This window comes from Periplaneta americana, chromosome 11 (genome assembly GCF_040183065.1).
Source record: "Periplaneta americana isolate PAMFEO1 chromosome 11, P.americana_PAMFEO1_priV1, whole genome shotgun sequence".
Lineage (NCBI taxonomy): Eukaryota > Metazoa > Arthropoda > Insecta > Blattodea > Blattidae > Periplaneta > Periplaneta americana.
Window position 1 is genome coordinate 148,414,660 of NC_091127.1, and position 15,687 is coordinate 148,430,346.

Below are 15,687 nucleotides of genomic sequence, written 5' to 3' on the forward strand. Positions count from 1 at the left end.
GCTTGCTTTGACATCACTGGAATACACTATCAATGCATCTTTTATTTCAGGAATCGCTTCTATTTAGTCAACAGTCCATGCAACAACTAATTTTACAGCTCCAAAAAAAATGGGCAGGTGAGTGGAAAAGGATGAATGGTTCTACACTTTCAATTCTTTTTACTCTGTATTCGTCTCGAGACGTTTTCACAATTACAAAGGATGAGTTGGCATTGGCAGTAAAGGTTGAGTCACTTCCAAGGACGAGATCCTAAACAAACGTTCAGAAAACTGCATTCAACTGTGAAGAGTAACTCAGTAGACCATAATGATGCAAGAAGCAGCGCGTGTCGTCTATAAAACAAGAAATTACAGTGTGTATACTGGAATTTACATGGCAAATCACTTAGAAATATTGTAAAGACAAATTTCATTACATCGAAGTAGTTACCATCATGTTCAAGAGGGGCTAGAACATGACCTTCATAATCAAATTTTGAAGTTATTGCATTGGAACTGCAAATCAGTGAAGATAAAATGTTTAATGATTTTCTTAGGCGGTACAAGTTAGGCCTACATTTAAACACAGGATACTGCTTTGAAAACACCACTGATCTTCTTCTTTAGTACGGCTGCGTGCTTCTATAGCAGCGATACATATAACAGTAAATTTTGTTATCAGCTTTTGCGAAATAAATAAATAGTACATTATGCAACGAGCCTATATTGATAGTAATTAAGACGCGAGTATGTTTATGAAACGAGCGCAAGCGAGTTTCATAATTTTCATACGAGTATCTTAATTACCATTATAGGCAAGTTTCATACGACTTTTTATGCTTGACCATATTTCTAACTTGAAAATATTCAGAAGTATTCATTTTATTTGTATCTGACTGAAGATCGGAAGTGACCATGTGCATAGATCGTCAATTGTGAGATGTGCGCAGAAGCGAAAGTATTGATTTTTTCCGAGGAACAATAATGTCATTGACCTTGATGTAATGTAAAGAATAGCATGAACTAATTTTGATATAACCTGGAAATTGATTTAGAATTGAAAAACGAGATGACAAATTGAATTTATTTGAATATTATTTACAATTAACGCTAATTATTATAGTAACAGAACATAACCTTCTGCGACAGTATCGGATTTCCAGCCTCCGTGACGTTTCCCTCGTTGTCTTTCGATTGCATATCCGAGAATAATCGAAAACCTGAACTTTAATGAATAGGTGTACTTTAATGACATGCATTAAAGGACTGCTACCAGGTGTATAATTACTACATTTCGGCATGGTCGACATAAATTATGTTTAGGTACTTGTATCTGTTATTTTCAATATATCATCTAAAATTTAAATTATATCTTTAAAATAAGTTACCCTAAATTCGACAGATATCCATCTTCCAATCTTCGTTATGTCATTATTTTTGTCATGAAGCTTTTCCAATAAAGGGCATAGCAGCCCATCTCGTCCCAGAATCAACTGACTCGTCCCGACGTAATTTTCAGTGCGTTAATGCAATAGTGCAACTCGTCCCCACTTAATTCTCGGCGCGTTAATCCTATAGCCCAACTCGTCTCGGAGGTGTAAGAAGAAGTGAAACCAGTTAAAAACAAAATATTTCCTCCCACTTTGTGTAGACATGGGTCTACGCAACAATTTTGCAGGTTGATGTGGTTAAAAATTTTGTTTTTCATGAGTAAAATAGTGTCCAGTTTATAAAAATATGCCATCAAATAATGAAATTATTAAAAATAAAGAAATGTCGCATGCTTAAAAGCAAACAAGGTCTGATTTTAACTGTAATTGTGCGACATAATCCGTACAAACTGTAGGTGTGAGTATTCATCATTCTTATACTTGACCAGATACTTATATAAAGCGAATGTTTAAAAGGATCATTTATGCTATTACGCTTAACATGGATATCTGATTGAAAGTCAAGTAGAGTTTTTATAAAAGTCGCTATGCAAGGATGTGGAGAGCAGAAAGCATTGACAAGGTGTTACTGAAAGGATTCACATGCATTTGTAGTTTTGGTCAACGCAGTAGAAAAATCAGCCCATATTGTCGGTGGGAATGAAGAAACGGAAATAAATAAGTGTTCGTCACATAGTCTTTTACTTCGCTGATTCAAGATTTCACTCAGTTGCGACATGTTGAGTTGAGTAGGTACTGATAGAGGAAATACAGAAACGTATGAGAATTGAAATTGGAAACATATTTCAGCCGAGGACGAGAAGGGTTCCTGGATTAACGAAACATATTTCAGCCGGGGACGAGAGGGGTTCCTGGAATAACGAAACATATTTCAGCCGGGGACGAGAGGGGTTCCTGGATTAACGAAACATATTTCAGCCGGGGACGAGAGGGGTTCCTGGATTAAAGAAACATATTTCAGCCGGGGACGAGATGGGTTCCTGGATTAAAGAAACATATTTCAGCCGGGGACGAGAGGGGTTCCTGGATTAAAGAAACATATTTCAGCCGGGGACGAGAGGGGTTCCTGGATTAAAGAAACATATTTCAGCCGGAGACGAGAGGGGTTCCTGGATTAAAGAAACATATTTCAGCCGGGGACGAGAGGGGTTCCTGGATTAACGAAACATATTTCAGCCGGGGATGAGAGGGGTTCCTGGATTAACGAAACATATTTCAGCCGGGGACGAGAGGGGTTCCTGGATTAAAGAAACATATTTCAGCCGGGGACGAGAGGGGTTCCTGGATTAACGAAACATATTTCAGCCGGGGACGAGAGGGGTTCCTGGATTAACGAAACATATTTCAGCCGGGGACGAGACGGGTTCCTGGATTAAGGAAACATATTTCAGCCGGGGACGAGAGGGGTTCCAGGATTAACGAAACATATTTCAGCCGGGGACGAGAGGGGTTCCTGGATTAAAAAAACATATTTCAGCCGGGGACGAGAGGGGTTCCTGGATTAACGAAACATATTTCAGCCGGGGCGAGAGGGGTTCCTGGATTAAAGAAACATATTTCAGCCGGGGACGAGAGGGGTTCCTGGATTAAAGAAACATATTTCAGCCGGGGACGAGAGGGGTTCATGGATTAACGAAACATATACAAGCCGGGGACGAGAGGGGTTCCTGGATTAACGAAACATATACAAGCCGGGGACGAGAGGGGTTCCTGGATTAACGAAACATATTTCAGCCGGGGATAAGAGGGGTTCCTGTATTAAAGAAACATATTTCAGCCGGGGACGAGAGGGGTTCCTGGATTAAAGAAACATATTTCAGCCGGGGACGAGAGGGGTTCCTGGATTGACGAAACATATTTCAGCCGGGGACGAGAGGGGTTCCTGGATTAACGAAACATATTTCAGCCGGGGACGAGACGGGTTCCTGGATTAAGGAAACATATTTCAGCCGGGGACGAGAGGGGTTCCAGGATTAACGAAACATATTTCAGCCGGGGACGAGAGGGGTTCCTGGATTAAAAAAACATATTTCAGCCGGGGACGAGAGGGGTTCCTGGATTAACGAAACATATTTCAGCCGGGGCGAGAGGGGTTCCTGGATTAAAGAAACATATTTCAGCCGGGGACGAGAGGGGTTCCTGGATTAAAGAAACATATTTCAGCCGGGGACGAGAGGGGTTCCTGGATTAACGAAACATATACAAGCCGAAGACGAGAGGGGTTCCTGGATTAACGAAACATATACAAGCCGGGGACGAGAGGGGTTCCTGGATTAACGAAATATATTTCAGCCGGGGATAAGAGGGGTTCCTGTATTAAAGAAACATATTTCAGCCGGGGACGAGAGGGGTTCCTGGATTAACGAAACATATTTCAGCCGGGGACGAGAGGGGTTCCTGGATTAACGAAACATATTTCAGCCGGGGACGAGACGGGTTCCTGGATTAACGAAACATATTTCAGCCGGGGACAAGAGGGGTTCCTGGATTAACGAAGCACATTTCAGCCGGGGACGAGAGGGGTTCCTGGATTAACGAAGCACATTTCAGCCGGGGACGAGAGAGGTTCCTGGATTAACGAAGCACATTTTAGCCGGGGACGAGATGGATTCCTGGATTAACGAAGCACATTTCAGCCAGGGACGAGAGGGGTTCCTGGATTAACGAAGCACATTTCAGCCGGGGACGAGAGGGATTCCTGGATTAACGAAACATATTTCAGCCGGGGACGAGAGGGGTTCCAGGATTAACGAAAAATATTTCAGCTGAGGACGAGAGGGGTTCCTGGATTAACGAAACATATTTCGGCCAAGGACGAGAGGGGTTCCAGGATTAACGAAAAATATTTCAGCTGGGGACGAGAGGAGTTCCTGGATTAATGAAACATATTTCGGCCGGGGACGAGAGGGATTCCTGGATTAATGAAACATATTTCAGCAGGGGACGAGAGGGGTTCCTGGATTAACGAAACATATTTAAGCCGGGGACGAGAGGGGTACCTGGATTAACGAAACATATTTAAGCCGAGGAGGAGAGGGGTTCCTGGATTAACGAAACACATTTCAGCCGGGGACGAGAGGGGTTCCTGGATTAACGAAACACATTTAAGCCGAGGACGAGAGGGGTTCTGGATTAACGAAACATATTTCAGCCGGGGACGAGACGGGTTCCAGGATTAACGAAACATATTTCAGCCGGGGACGAGACGTGTTCCTGGAATAACGAAACATATTTAAGCCGGAGACGAGACGGGTTCCTGGATTAACGAAACATATTTAAGCCGGCGACGAGAGGGGTTTCTGGATTAACGAAACATATTTCAGCCGGGGACGAGACGGGTTCCTGGATTAACGACACATAGCTAGGCCGGGGACGAGACGGGTTCATGGATTAACGAGATATAGCTCAGCTGGGGACGAGACGGGTTCCTGGATTAACGAAACATAGCTCAGCCGGGGACGAGAGGGGTTCATGGATTAACGAAACATATTTCAGCCGGGGACGAGACGGGTTCCTAGATTAACGAAACATATTTCAGCCGGGGACGAGAGGGGTTCCTGGATTAAAGAAACATATTTCAGCCGGGGACGAGAGGGGTTCCTGGATTAAAGAAACATATTTCAGCCGGGGACGAGAGGGGTTCCTGGATTAAAGAAACATATTTCAGCCGGGGACGAGAGGGGTTCCTGGATTAACGAAACATATACAAGCCGGGGACGAGAGGGGTTCCTGGATTAACGAAACATATACAAGCCGGGGACGAGAGGGGTTCCTGGATTAACGAAATATATTTCAGCCGGGGACAAGAGGGGTTCCTGGATTAAAGAAACATATTTCAGCCGGGGACGAGAGGGGTTCCTGGATTAACGAAACATATTTCAGCCGGGGACGAGAGGGGTTCCTGGATTAACGAAACATATTTCAGCCGGGGACGAGAGGGGTTCCTGGATTAACGAAACATATTTCAGCCGGGGACAAGAGGGGTTCCTGGATTAACGAAGCACATTTCAGCCGGGGACGAGAGGGGTTCCTGGATTAACGAAGCACATTTCAGCCGGGGACGAGAGGGGTTCCTGGATTAACGAAGCACATTTCAGCCGGGGACGAGATGGATTCCTGGATTAACGAAGCACATTTCAGCCGGGGACGAGAGGGATTCCTGGATTAACGAAACATATTTCAGCCTGGGACGAGAGGGGTTCCAGGATTAACGAAAAATATTTCAGCTGGGGACGAGAGGGGTTCCTGGATTAAAGAAATATATTTCGGCCAGGGACGAGAGGGGTTCCAGGATTAACGAAAAATATTTCAGCTGGGGACGAGAGGGGTTCCTGGATTAACGTAAGATATTTCGGCCGGGGACGAGAGGGGTTCCAGGATTAACGAAAAATATTTCAGCTGGGGACGAGAGGGATTCCTGGATTAATGAAACATATTTCAGCCGGGGACGAGAGGGGTTCCTGGATTAATGAAACATATTTCAGCCGGGGACGAGAGGGGTTCCTGGATTAACGAAACATATGTAAGCCGGGGACGAGAGGGGTACCTGGATTAACGAAACTTATTTAAGCCGGGGACGAGAGGGGTTCCTGGATTAACGAAACACATTTCAGCCGGGGACGAGAGGGGTTCCTGGATTAACGAAACACATTTAAGCCGAGGACGAGAGGGTTTCTGGATTAACGAAACATATTTCAGCCGGGGACGAGAGGGGTTCCAGGATTAACGAAACATATTTCAGCCGGGGACGAGACGTGTTCCTGGATTAACGAAACATATTTAACCCGGAGACGAGAAGGGTTCCTGGATTAACGAAACATATTTAAGCCGGGGACGAGAGGGGTTCCTGGATTAACGAAACATATTTCAGCCGGGGACGAGAGGGGTTCCTGGATTAACGAAACATATTTCAGCCGGGGACGAGACGGGTTCCTGGATTAACGACACATAGCTCGGCCGGGGACGAGACGGGTTCATGGATTAACGAGACATAGCTCAGCTGGGGACGAGACGGGTTCCTGGATTAACGAAACATATTTCAGCCGGGGACGAGAGGGTTTTCCTGGATTAACGAAACATATTTCAGCCGGGGACGAGACGGGTTCATGGATTAACGAAACATATTTCAGCCGGGGACGCGACGGGTTCATGGATTAACGAAATATATTTCAGCCGGGGACGAGAGGGGTTCCTGGATTAACGAAACATATTTCAGCCGGGGTCGAGAGGGGTTCCTGGATTAACGAAACATATTTCAGCCGGGGACGAGAGGGGTTCCTGGATTAACGAAACATATTTCAGCCGGGGACGAGAGGGGTTCCTGGATTAACGAAACATATTTCAGCCGGGGACGAGAGGGGTTCCTGGATTAACGAAACATAGCTCAGCCGGGGACGAGATGGGTTCTTTATTTACAGGCCGGGGAGGTGACGGGTTGTTTATTTACAGACCGGGGACGAGAGGCACTTCGGCGCCAATGAAATGTCATAGTTTCTAAAACGAAAACCCCGAAGTCACAATGGGATTATGAAAAGCTTCATAAATTGCTATCATTAAAGAATGATCAATGTGTGCATTGATATCTTGTAAAAAAACGCATATTTTTTTCTATGAATTCGACAAGAGATGTGTCATCACTGAGGTAATACATCTTTCAGATATCATTGGATAAGAGACAATAGACCTGTGACTAATACTAGAGAACCATGTGCAACGAAATTAAACATATCAAAAATGAAAACTTCCTACACAATATTCTAAAATACTTTCTCTAGTAAGGACTGTTGAAATTTCTTTCACTTAGAAGATCAGTGTATTCGTATCATCGAGAGTCGATGAAACTAGAAAACAAAACACTCACGCAGTCCTGCTCTTCCTTCGCAATCCACATCCACCGGGTACTGGCAGGGATAGGCGAAGTACCGTGCCTTGGCGTTGAACAAGAGACCGTCGGGACAGACGATCTCCTCTGCCACACCGTCTTCGCACTGGATGTACGTGTCGCACTGCGTAGGGCTGGGGAACCGGCCATTCTTCTCTGGGCAAGACAGTCCGCCTCCGCTTCTCTGGCTCAACACTGGAAGCAAAACATTACGATTCAACTTAACATAATATCACAGTCTAGTATATGCAGTCACGAAGCTCAATACGTAGTAAGTATGCATCCATAAATAGTAGCTAACCACTAGGATCGCTACTATCGCCTCATTACAGACAATGCGAAATAGTACCTGCACATTCTATTATTCCTAGTAGCCTCACAACTCAAGCTTCGTGACTGTATATGCTAGACCAGCCGTGGCGAAAATGTAATCGTGCGCCGAGCCACTGTGTAACTGCAACGTGCATAGCACCTATGGAGGGAGGCGGACACCCGAAGGGGAAGTGAAGCAACTGTCTGACTTATTAACGGATTTTCATTTTCCTTACGTCAAGCACTTAAATGTAATTTCATGCAGTACAAGGCTACGAACTATTGTTTAGTACGTATAACGAAGAAAGAAATAAACTAGAAAACATAGGACACATTATCACAACCTAAAATTAACTGTCTTCAGAATGTCTCTGCGACAGAGTTTCAAAATCAGGAATTAGACTATGTCACTTACTGCCAGTCGTAGTTGATCACGAAGGTATTTGTCTGTCAGTCGTGATCTAAATTTGGGTTTTACTATTTTCATTGTTGAAAATATTTTTTTCACAAACGTAAGTTGTAGCGAACATGGCTTCAACAGAGCGAGCGAAAGAAGGAAGCTTCGGATATTTATTTTTTGGCAAAGATTTGAAAGTTTAACATTTGTCAAGTCCTTACATCTAGCTTTCATTTAACATCACATTGTAATGGCCGGTTTGTCCAAGTATTGTTAGAACACTTAACGACTGTTAAACCTTCAACAGTTTGTTAAATACAGTTTTTCCATTTGTTTAACACCAGTTTGGCTTAACAGGTTCTTAACCATTTGTTAACTTTAAATGTAGGATTTCAGGCCGTTAACTCATTTAACAAGCAGTTAAACATGACGGATAACACCACAGCTGTTCAGACAAAAGTTGTGAAAATAACATGTTATGTTTCTCTTTGAAGAATGTTTAGAGTAAGGGCCGGTTTCACCAAGCTTCAGTAAATCAGTTCAAATGAAACATTAACTAGTACTGAACATTAAAATATTTACACGAATACGTTTATAATATGTGCGCTGTCTCCGTAGTCTTCAAGCCCAGCAGCTATATGTGCCTCGTCGCGCTAACCGCGTCATGACTCTCAGGTGGAGCAGTCAGTAACGAGTTGGCATGCTATTCCAGGGGCCCGTGTTCGATTCTCGGCGGGAACAGTTTTTTTTATTAACGTAACTAATTTTTATACATGTTACCTTTCTTCATTTTTTTAATTTTCTGTAGTGGAACGAATTATTTCGCAACTATGGATCCACTAGGAGAATTTAAAGAACTCTTGGGAGATCAATTTTCTTCCCGAAATAAAACTAAGATAAACAAACAAATTAAAGAAAAATAAAAGAAATACACATGTGGATCTAATACATTGTCCACATGCCACCGGCGTCTATCACTGCCTGGCATTTTTGGGGCATTGAGTCCACCAGATCGCGGAAATAGTTCTGATCCTTAGCGAAATCTTCCCAGGTAGCCAGAACTTGATCCCAGAACTGATCTGGATTTTGAGGCGGGATGTCTCGATATTTTTCAATCCTCCTCTTTTTTCATGCTTTTTCGTGAACCGTCTTTGAACGTTTATGGCGGTGTGCGCGGGGTGATTATCTTGCTGGAAAATTAAATTTCCATCGGAAAGAAAACGATTATAAATTCCAAGAATCCAGCTCTTTCGCTTCTGTTTTAAAGCCAGTGCAAACATATCTTATCGCTAGCTATAATATAATTCTAATAAATGAAAGTTAATATACCAATAACTTTTGTTATGTTTCAAATACACATTATGTATTAATTTACTAATATTTCTTAGGTACCGGTATGTAGTTATAATAGGCTAATCACTTTCATGTCTTAAAATAAAACTCAGTTGTATGTTACCTAGTTGACTAGTTTCAGCTTTGTCTCAGCCGTTTTTATGATATTCTAACCTATGATCAGTTTCTTCTAAAATTTTGAGTACCGGTACCACGATCTTTGTGACGTAGTATCTTTTGTGAATTTTTGGTCATTCAAATTTTCAAAATGATCGGTTTTTAAATGGTTAACATTATCTCCATTTGACTCTTAATTTTCGAGCAGTTCCAGATATAACAATTCTGCATCGAAACGTTCCGCCATTTTATATTGCAACTAATGAATAATTAAAAATTTAAAGACGGAAATTTCTATCACTAAATTTAATGATAGTTTTACTGGTTCGTTAGGCTAAAGATGCTTGGTGAGATATAAAAATGATTTAATGAACCAGTAAATACATTAATGAATCATTAAAACCTTAATGAAGCTTTGTGAAACCGGCCATAAGACTGGTAATATATAATTTAAAAGATATTTTGGAATATTAATATACGGAAGATAATCTTTATAAGTCAACTGATTATCATACTGACGCTTATTTCGATGCTTAACTATTATCCGTTTAATATTGAGGAAATGTGCGATCTCAACGTGGCAAGAAATTGAAGTCAGATTTGAATATCCTACAAACAGAAATAGGCCACTTGTTCCAATTCACCAGCTACTATTAACTCTAGATTCTATGTTACTGGCTCTTCAACTATAGCCGATGTCAACAGTGCTTCAAAATACGCAGTGAGTGAATAATAAAATGTTTCAGCAGCAATTGCTTCTTTAGAACGAAATTACATATAATTTATACATGGACCTGAATTAGAGAATTTTATATGATACGGAATTCTCCTCGGGGTTTTGTGTACAGTTGACTACACACACATTCGTGTAATTATTGTCACCTAGTGATCATAATACTGAGATTTTTCTAAACAGAAATTCATATTTAGCATTATAAAATATAACCAGACTTATAATAATAATTATTATTCAATAGTAGTCAATGCAACTTTCATTTATCAACTCTCTGTACAGTATGAATCATGGCTACTGTAACAGGTTACGATTTTATACATGTTTCATGACTTACTCTACAGTACAGAATTTAAATAATAATATCAGCCAATAAGAAGTTGTCTTACATAAGCAAAATCATTACCAACTGCTGTTGAGTGGTTAGAATAGTATTAACGACAGTTAAAGTTAAGTGTTCGTTATTTTAAACAAAATTGTGTTGGAAAAATGGAAAACATCTTAACAAAACGTTAAAAATAAACCAGCTGTTAATTTAACATTTGTTAACCCAAAAAAACATTACTTGGAAAAACTGGCCATTAATCTGTGAGTTTAAATTGAAGATCTAACCGCATTATTCGTACATCTGCTGAAAAAGGATCAACATACAGAGATGATGATGATGATGACGATGACGATGACGATGACGATGACGATGACGATGATGATGATGATAATAATAATAACACTTAAGCTTTTAATGTTTCATGAGTAACATGTAGTATAATGCCGTTTTATGTTATACAACCGTTTTTTTCGTAATAGGCTACTTGTGAACAAATCATACATTTAATATTCTCATCATATTGGAAGCAAATAAATGCGTTCTCGCATCCTACTTGTAACTTTCGTTTTTGTAGAGGTACATGGTTTCGAGAGAGACATTGAGACGAGTCACATTTTCGCCACGGCTGTGCTAGACTGTGGTAATACAGAATGCAAGACTTAATAGCAGCAGGGCCTAGCAGCCTAGAATATATTGGCCACGATGTAGCCACAGCAATCCTCACTAACTGTGATTGTGAATTATGGAGAAATAATGGAATAATAGTAGAGAAAACTGCAGTACACGTTTCTGTCCACTTTAACTCCGATTTGGAACCGACGGAATTTGAGACTCCAGAAACATTTCAAGTGGATTATGTCAAACTGTCATATCTTAGAAATTCTAATTATTAGTGGATATATTGACAATATTGGAGTAAAAATATTACATTATAAGGCAGTATAACTTTGATATACGCGCAAGTAAAATAAAATTAGTGATATAAATACGTATTTCCATTAAATTAAAAAAGTAGGCAAAAAATATACCGGTAACTACTTCAAATTATGTGTGCGACTTGCAAAAGATATCAACCCTCATTATCATAAAATACAATCACTTTCCTTTGCACTGTACACTCCCCTATGCATGTGTCACAGAAATAAATTTGTGAGCCATAACTTTCACCATGTATCTCGAAGGAGAAAATCTTCTCCGACTTAAATACCCTGTAGGCTACATGTGTCTGCTTGAGCAACAACCGTAAGGGATTGTTAAGGTTAAATCAGTGAATCAAAGTGCCTTCTGATTGTTTTTATTTTAGAATCGTTTCATGATTATGAAACTTTGTGTAATGTAAGAGAAAGTAAAATTCTTTTTAAGCGCCGCCCTTGAAATGCTAGCATTGTATTTCAAGATCATATTTCTCTTCATTGTGTAGAGATAAAAAGAAGAGTCGGTGGTATCTTGCTTAGAAATTAATTTTAAAAGGCAAAGTGGCCTATTTTTCATCATGTTTTGCAAACAGATCCTAAGTTCTCTTGTTGGAGCCTAGCTGCGAATGATATATTATTAGGGAATAATAAACATTTTTAGAGCATCTTATTTCAAAAGGGAAGTAAGTCCGTGAGTTGCGTGTACTAGATTTATGACGCATGAAATAACTCTGCCCCCGATTGAGATGGCAGTAGAAAAAATTAATGATCACCTATTTCTTGTCCGACAAAGTTCTCTGGTTTCCTGACAGATGTCTGTTTTTGAGCCAACGTTTAGATTGATGCTAAGGAAGTATAGGTCATTCGTTGTCTCGTGAAACCTAACTGCGCGTCAGAGGAAGAAGAAAGTGGACTAAGAAGTTTTCCTTCCTCGCTACGCTTCCACTTGCAGCTCGTCTAGCTCACTTACCTCCACCATGAGGCTTCTACTATAAGCGACGGCGCACACATGCATTTGGTTTCACGGCGTAACTAATAAGCTACATGTCTGTAGACCATCTCCTGTAGCTACAGAGGTTTCTGGTGGTCAAAGTAGAAAATATTTGCTTCAAGACAGAGCTACTAGACAAAGGGTCTCCGCCGCCTTAGTAGTTTGGTTGGCGGAGCATTGGCTAACGATGACTGCAGACCTGAGTTTGAATCACAGTGAGTTGGAGTCGTATTTGTGGTGGACAGCCAAGAATACTGAGCGTTTTTCTCGGAGTTCTCTCATTTCCCTTCGTCATTTCACCGTCACTCTACATATCAATATTCACTATCATTTCAATAGTATTCACCTAAGACAGTGAGGCGAGTTGCAGTATTGTGACTGACATATAGAATACATCATTCTGAGGAGGAGTAGTACTGTTTCGATGAACTGAAAACCCTATCTACTCGGACTTAATTGGACCCTACATGATTGATGGCATCACATAACTGAGCCACTATAGCTACAATGAAAGCGTCCGTTCGGATTTTAACAACGTTACTAACTGAAAATTAGAAATGGCAAACGCTGAAAGTGCCACAATTATTTAATTTTAGACTTTCCATGGAAACCAATGAATGTGCAAAGGCAAATAACTTGAGAAAGGTTGAAAGTACCAGAAAGGTTTCCTTGTAGCTCAAAAGGCATCTCCTAGATGTAGCACCGTGGAGAACGGTGAATGTGCCAAGCGAATAACTAGAGAAAGGTTGAAAGTACCAGAAAGGTTTCCTTGTAGCTCAAAAGGCATCTCCTAGATGTAGCACCGTGGAGAACGGTGAATGTGCCAAGCGAATAACTAGAGAAAGGTTGAAAGTACCAGAAAGCGTTCCTTGTAGCTCAAAAGGCATCTGATAGATGTAGTAACACGAAGAACGCTGATGTGTCAAGGCGGATAACTTTGGAAAGGTTAGAAGTACCCGAAAGCTTTCCTTGTAGCTCAAAAGTCAACTGCCAGATGTAGCAACATGGAGAACGCTGATGTGCCAAGATAAGCCATTTCGAACTGAACTGTCACTCAAAGACAGAGATATAATAAAACATTTGTAAATGCTAAGTCAATATTTTTTATTACCTTGCTGAACAGGTCATCCTTATTACCTACGCACCTACCTCTACCTACAGGTCATTGATAACTGGCATTCCTGACATTGACCAAATTCTCAGCTCGTAGCAGAACTCAGCACCAATCATCGACTCCTTTTTAACTCGGGAAAGATCAGCTAGATCTACTCAACTAGACAGGAGGCTGAGTACAGGGTTGTTTCCGATCTTTGATAACGAATTTGAATGACATCATGTGCGTTAGGGGTCACACGACAGCTGAACTGTGGCGCGAGGTGACAGACCAGTAGTAAGTGAGCTCATAGAGTGCACGGCGATTCACAGCAGAAATTCCCAAGAAAATCCAACCATTTTGAGAGAAGTACATAACCACCCTTTCAGATGCCAAGTACAGTTAAGTGAAAATAAAAGAAGCCTGCAATAAACGAGGTTTCATTATCTCCAAGAAAGGCATCTTCTGTGTACTTAATAAGATTGGTAAAGCTCGAATGGAATTAATTTGTATCATCTTGTGGGGTGCGGCGACTTGTGACGGGAGTGGATTTCCTTGCTTTTTCCACTCTGGAATTAATCCCATTCGAGCTTTGCCAATCTTATTAAGTACACAGAAGATGCCTTTCTTGGAGATAATGAAACCACGTTTTTTGCAGACTGCTATGATTTTCACGTAACTGTACTTTGCATCGGAAAGAGTTGTTATGTACTTCTCCCAAAAAGGCTCTATTTTCTTGGGCATTGCTACTGTGATACACCGTGCACTCTGATTATGAAATCACTCACTACTGGTCTGTCACTTCTCGCCGCAATTCAGCTGTCGCATAGTGGTCTAAAATCCATATTTAGGAGGACATATGTAGAAAAATGACATGTAAAAAAAATGAAATTAAACCCTTAAATTATTTTTCCTATATAACTGAGTAACACTCAATTGATTATCTTAATCAGCGGAGGTGGCTGCATAGCGAGGTAAGAAGCCGGTAACATGCCACATTTCGGCACCCAGCATTCTTACTCAGCAAGCGCCACAAGTCTGCCGTTTTCTTCGTGCTGTAACTATGTTGTAAGTGGTCGATTCCATTCATATTTGGTACCAACATGTAAAGTAGTTCCTTGGGTGTGATTTCTGACGCACACAACGTCATTCAAATTCGTTATCAGAGATCGGAAACAACCCTGTAGACCTCGAGGCCGTCTAGAAGTTTGGAACGAGAAAAATCTTCCCGCCACCATACCGAGATCTTTTAGTCTGCAGTCAGTTGTTGTACTAATTAAACCTATAAGAAGCTAGTATGTAGCTTCAGTGAAATGGAAAATTGGGTACGGGCCCTCAAAATAATAAAAACATAAAATATAAGTATCATGCTACTACACTTACCACTTGAGCACTACATTGTCCCTTGTGCAGACACTTGTATTTCCCTATTTTGAATATGCTGACATTTTACTGACTGACCTCTCCAGCGACAACAAAACGAATTTGCGTGTACGTTTTGTAAGCAATGTTCGTAAATATGATCATATCACCCCTTCCCCTGGAAGCAATAGGTTGGCTTAAACTAGAGAAGAAAAGAAAAGAAATTTATATTCACTTCTCTTTCTCTTCGAAATCTTAAACTCTTCTATTCCTTCGTACCTGTCGTCTCTCTTCACTTACCTTTCTTCCCATCATAATCTGAACACACGCTCTCGTCATGAAACAATATTAACAATACCATCCAATTGCATCTCCTCATACTCATCCTCTTTCACAATAGCCCTGCCAAGACTCTGGAATTCGCTACCTGCTAGCATCAGGGACTGCCGAAATAAAATGGAATTCAAACGCAGAATTACCAGGCACTTGGTCAGTAATTGATTTCTTGTAAATAGTTTCCATAATCTATCACAAAATATTTCAATATCCAGTAACTTCATCATTATACAATTTTGTTATTCTAGGTTTAATTTGTAATTCAGTAAATATAAAATATTCTTTGTTTTTATATGACTATTACACTCTTACTACGTCATACTACTTTTGACCAATAAAACGGTACGAAAGGACGTATTTCGACCAATCATGGCTGCTTATCGCACAATTTTATCGCGTCCCTAGCATTTGTTTAATTTTATCGCGTTCCTAGCATTTGTTTAATTTTATCGCGTCCCTAG

The 15,687-nt window shown here is 40.8% G+C and overlaps 1 protein-coding gene across 1 annotated transcript in view; it reads right to left on the reverse strand.

The window, feature by feature from the left end:
* Nucleotides 1-15,687, reverse strand: part of obst-E (obstructor-E) — a 63,688-nt gene that overhangs the window by 16,776 nt on the left and 31,225 nt on the right. Inside the window, exon 2 of the mRNA XM_069840213.1 lies at nt 7,291-7,506. Within this exon, the coding sequence (XP_069696314.1) occupies nt 7,291-7,506 (216 nt within the window). The remainder of the gene's footprint in view (nt 1-7,290; nt 7,507-15,687) is intronic.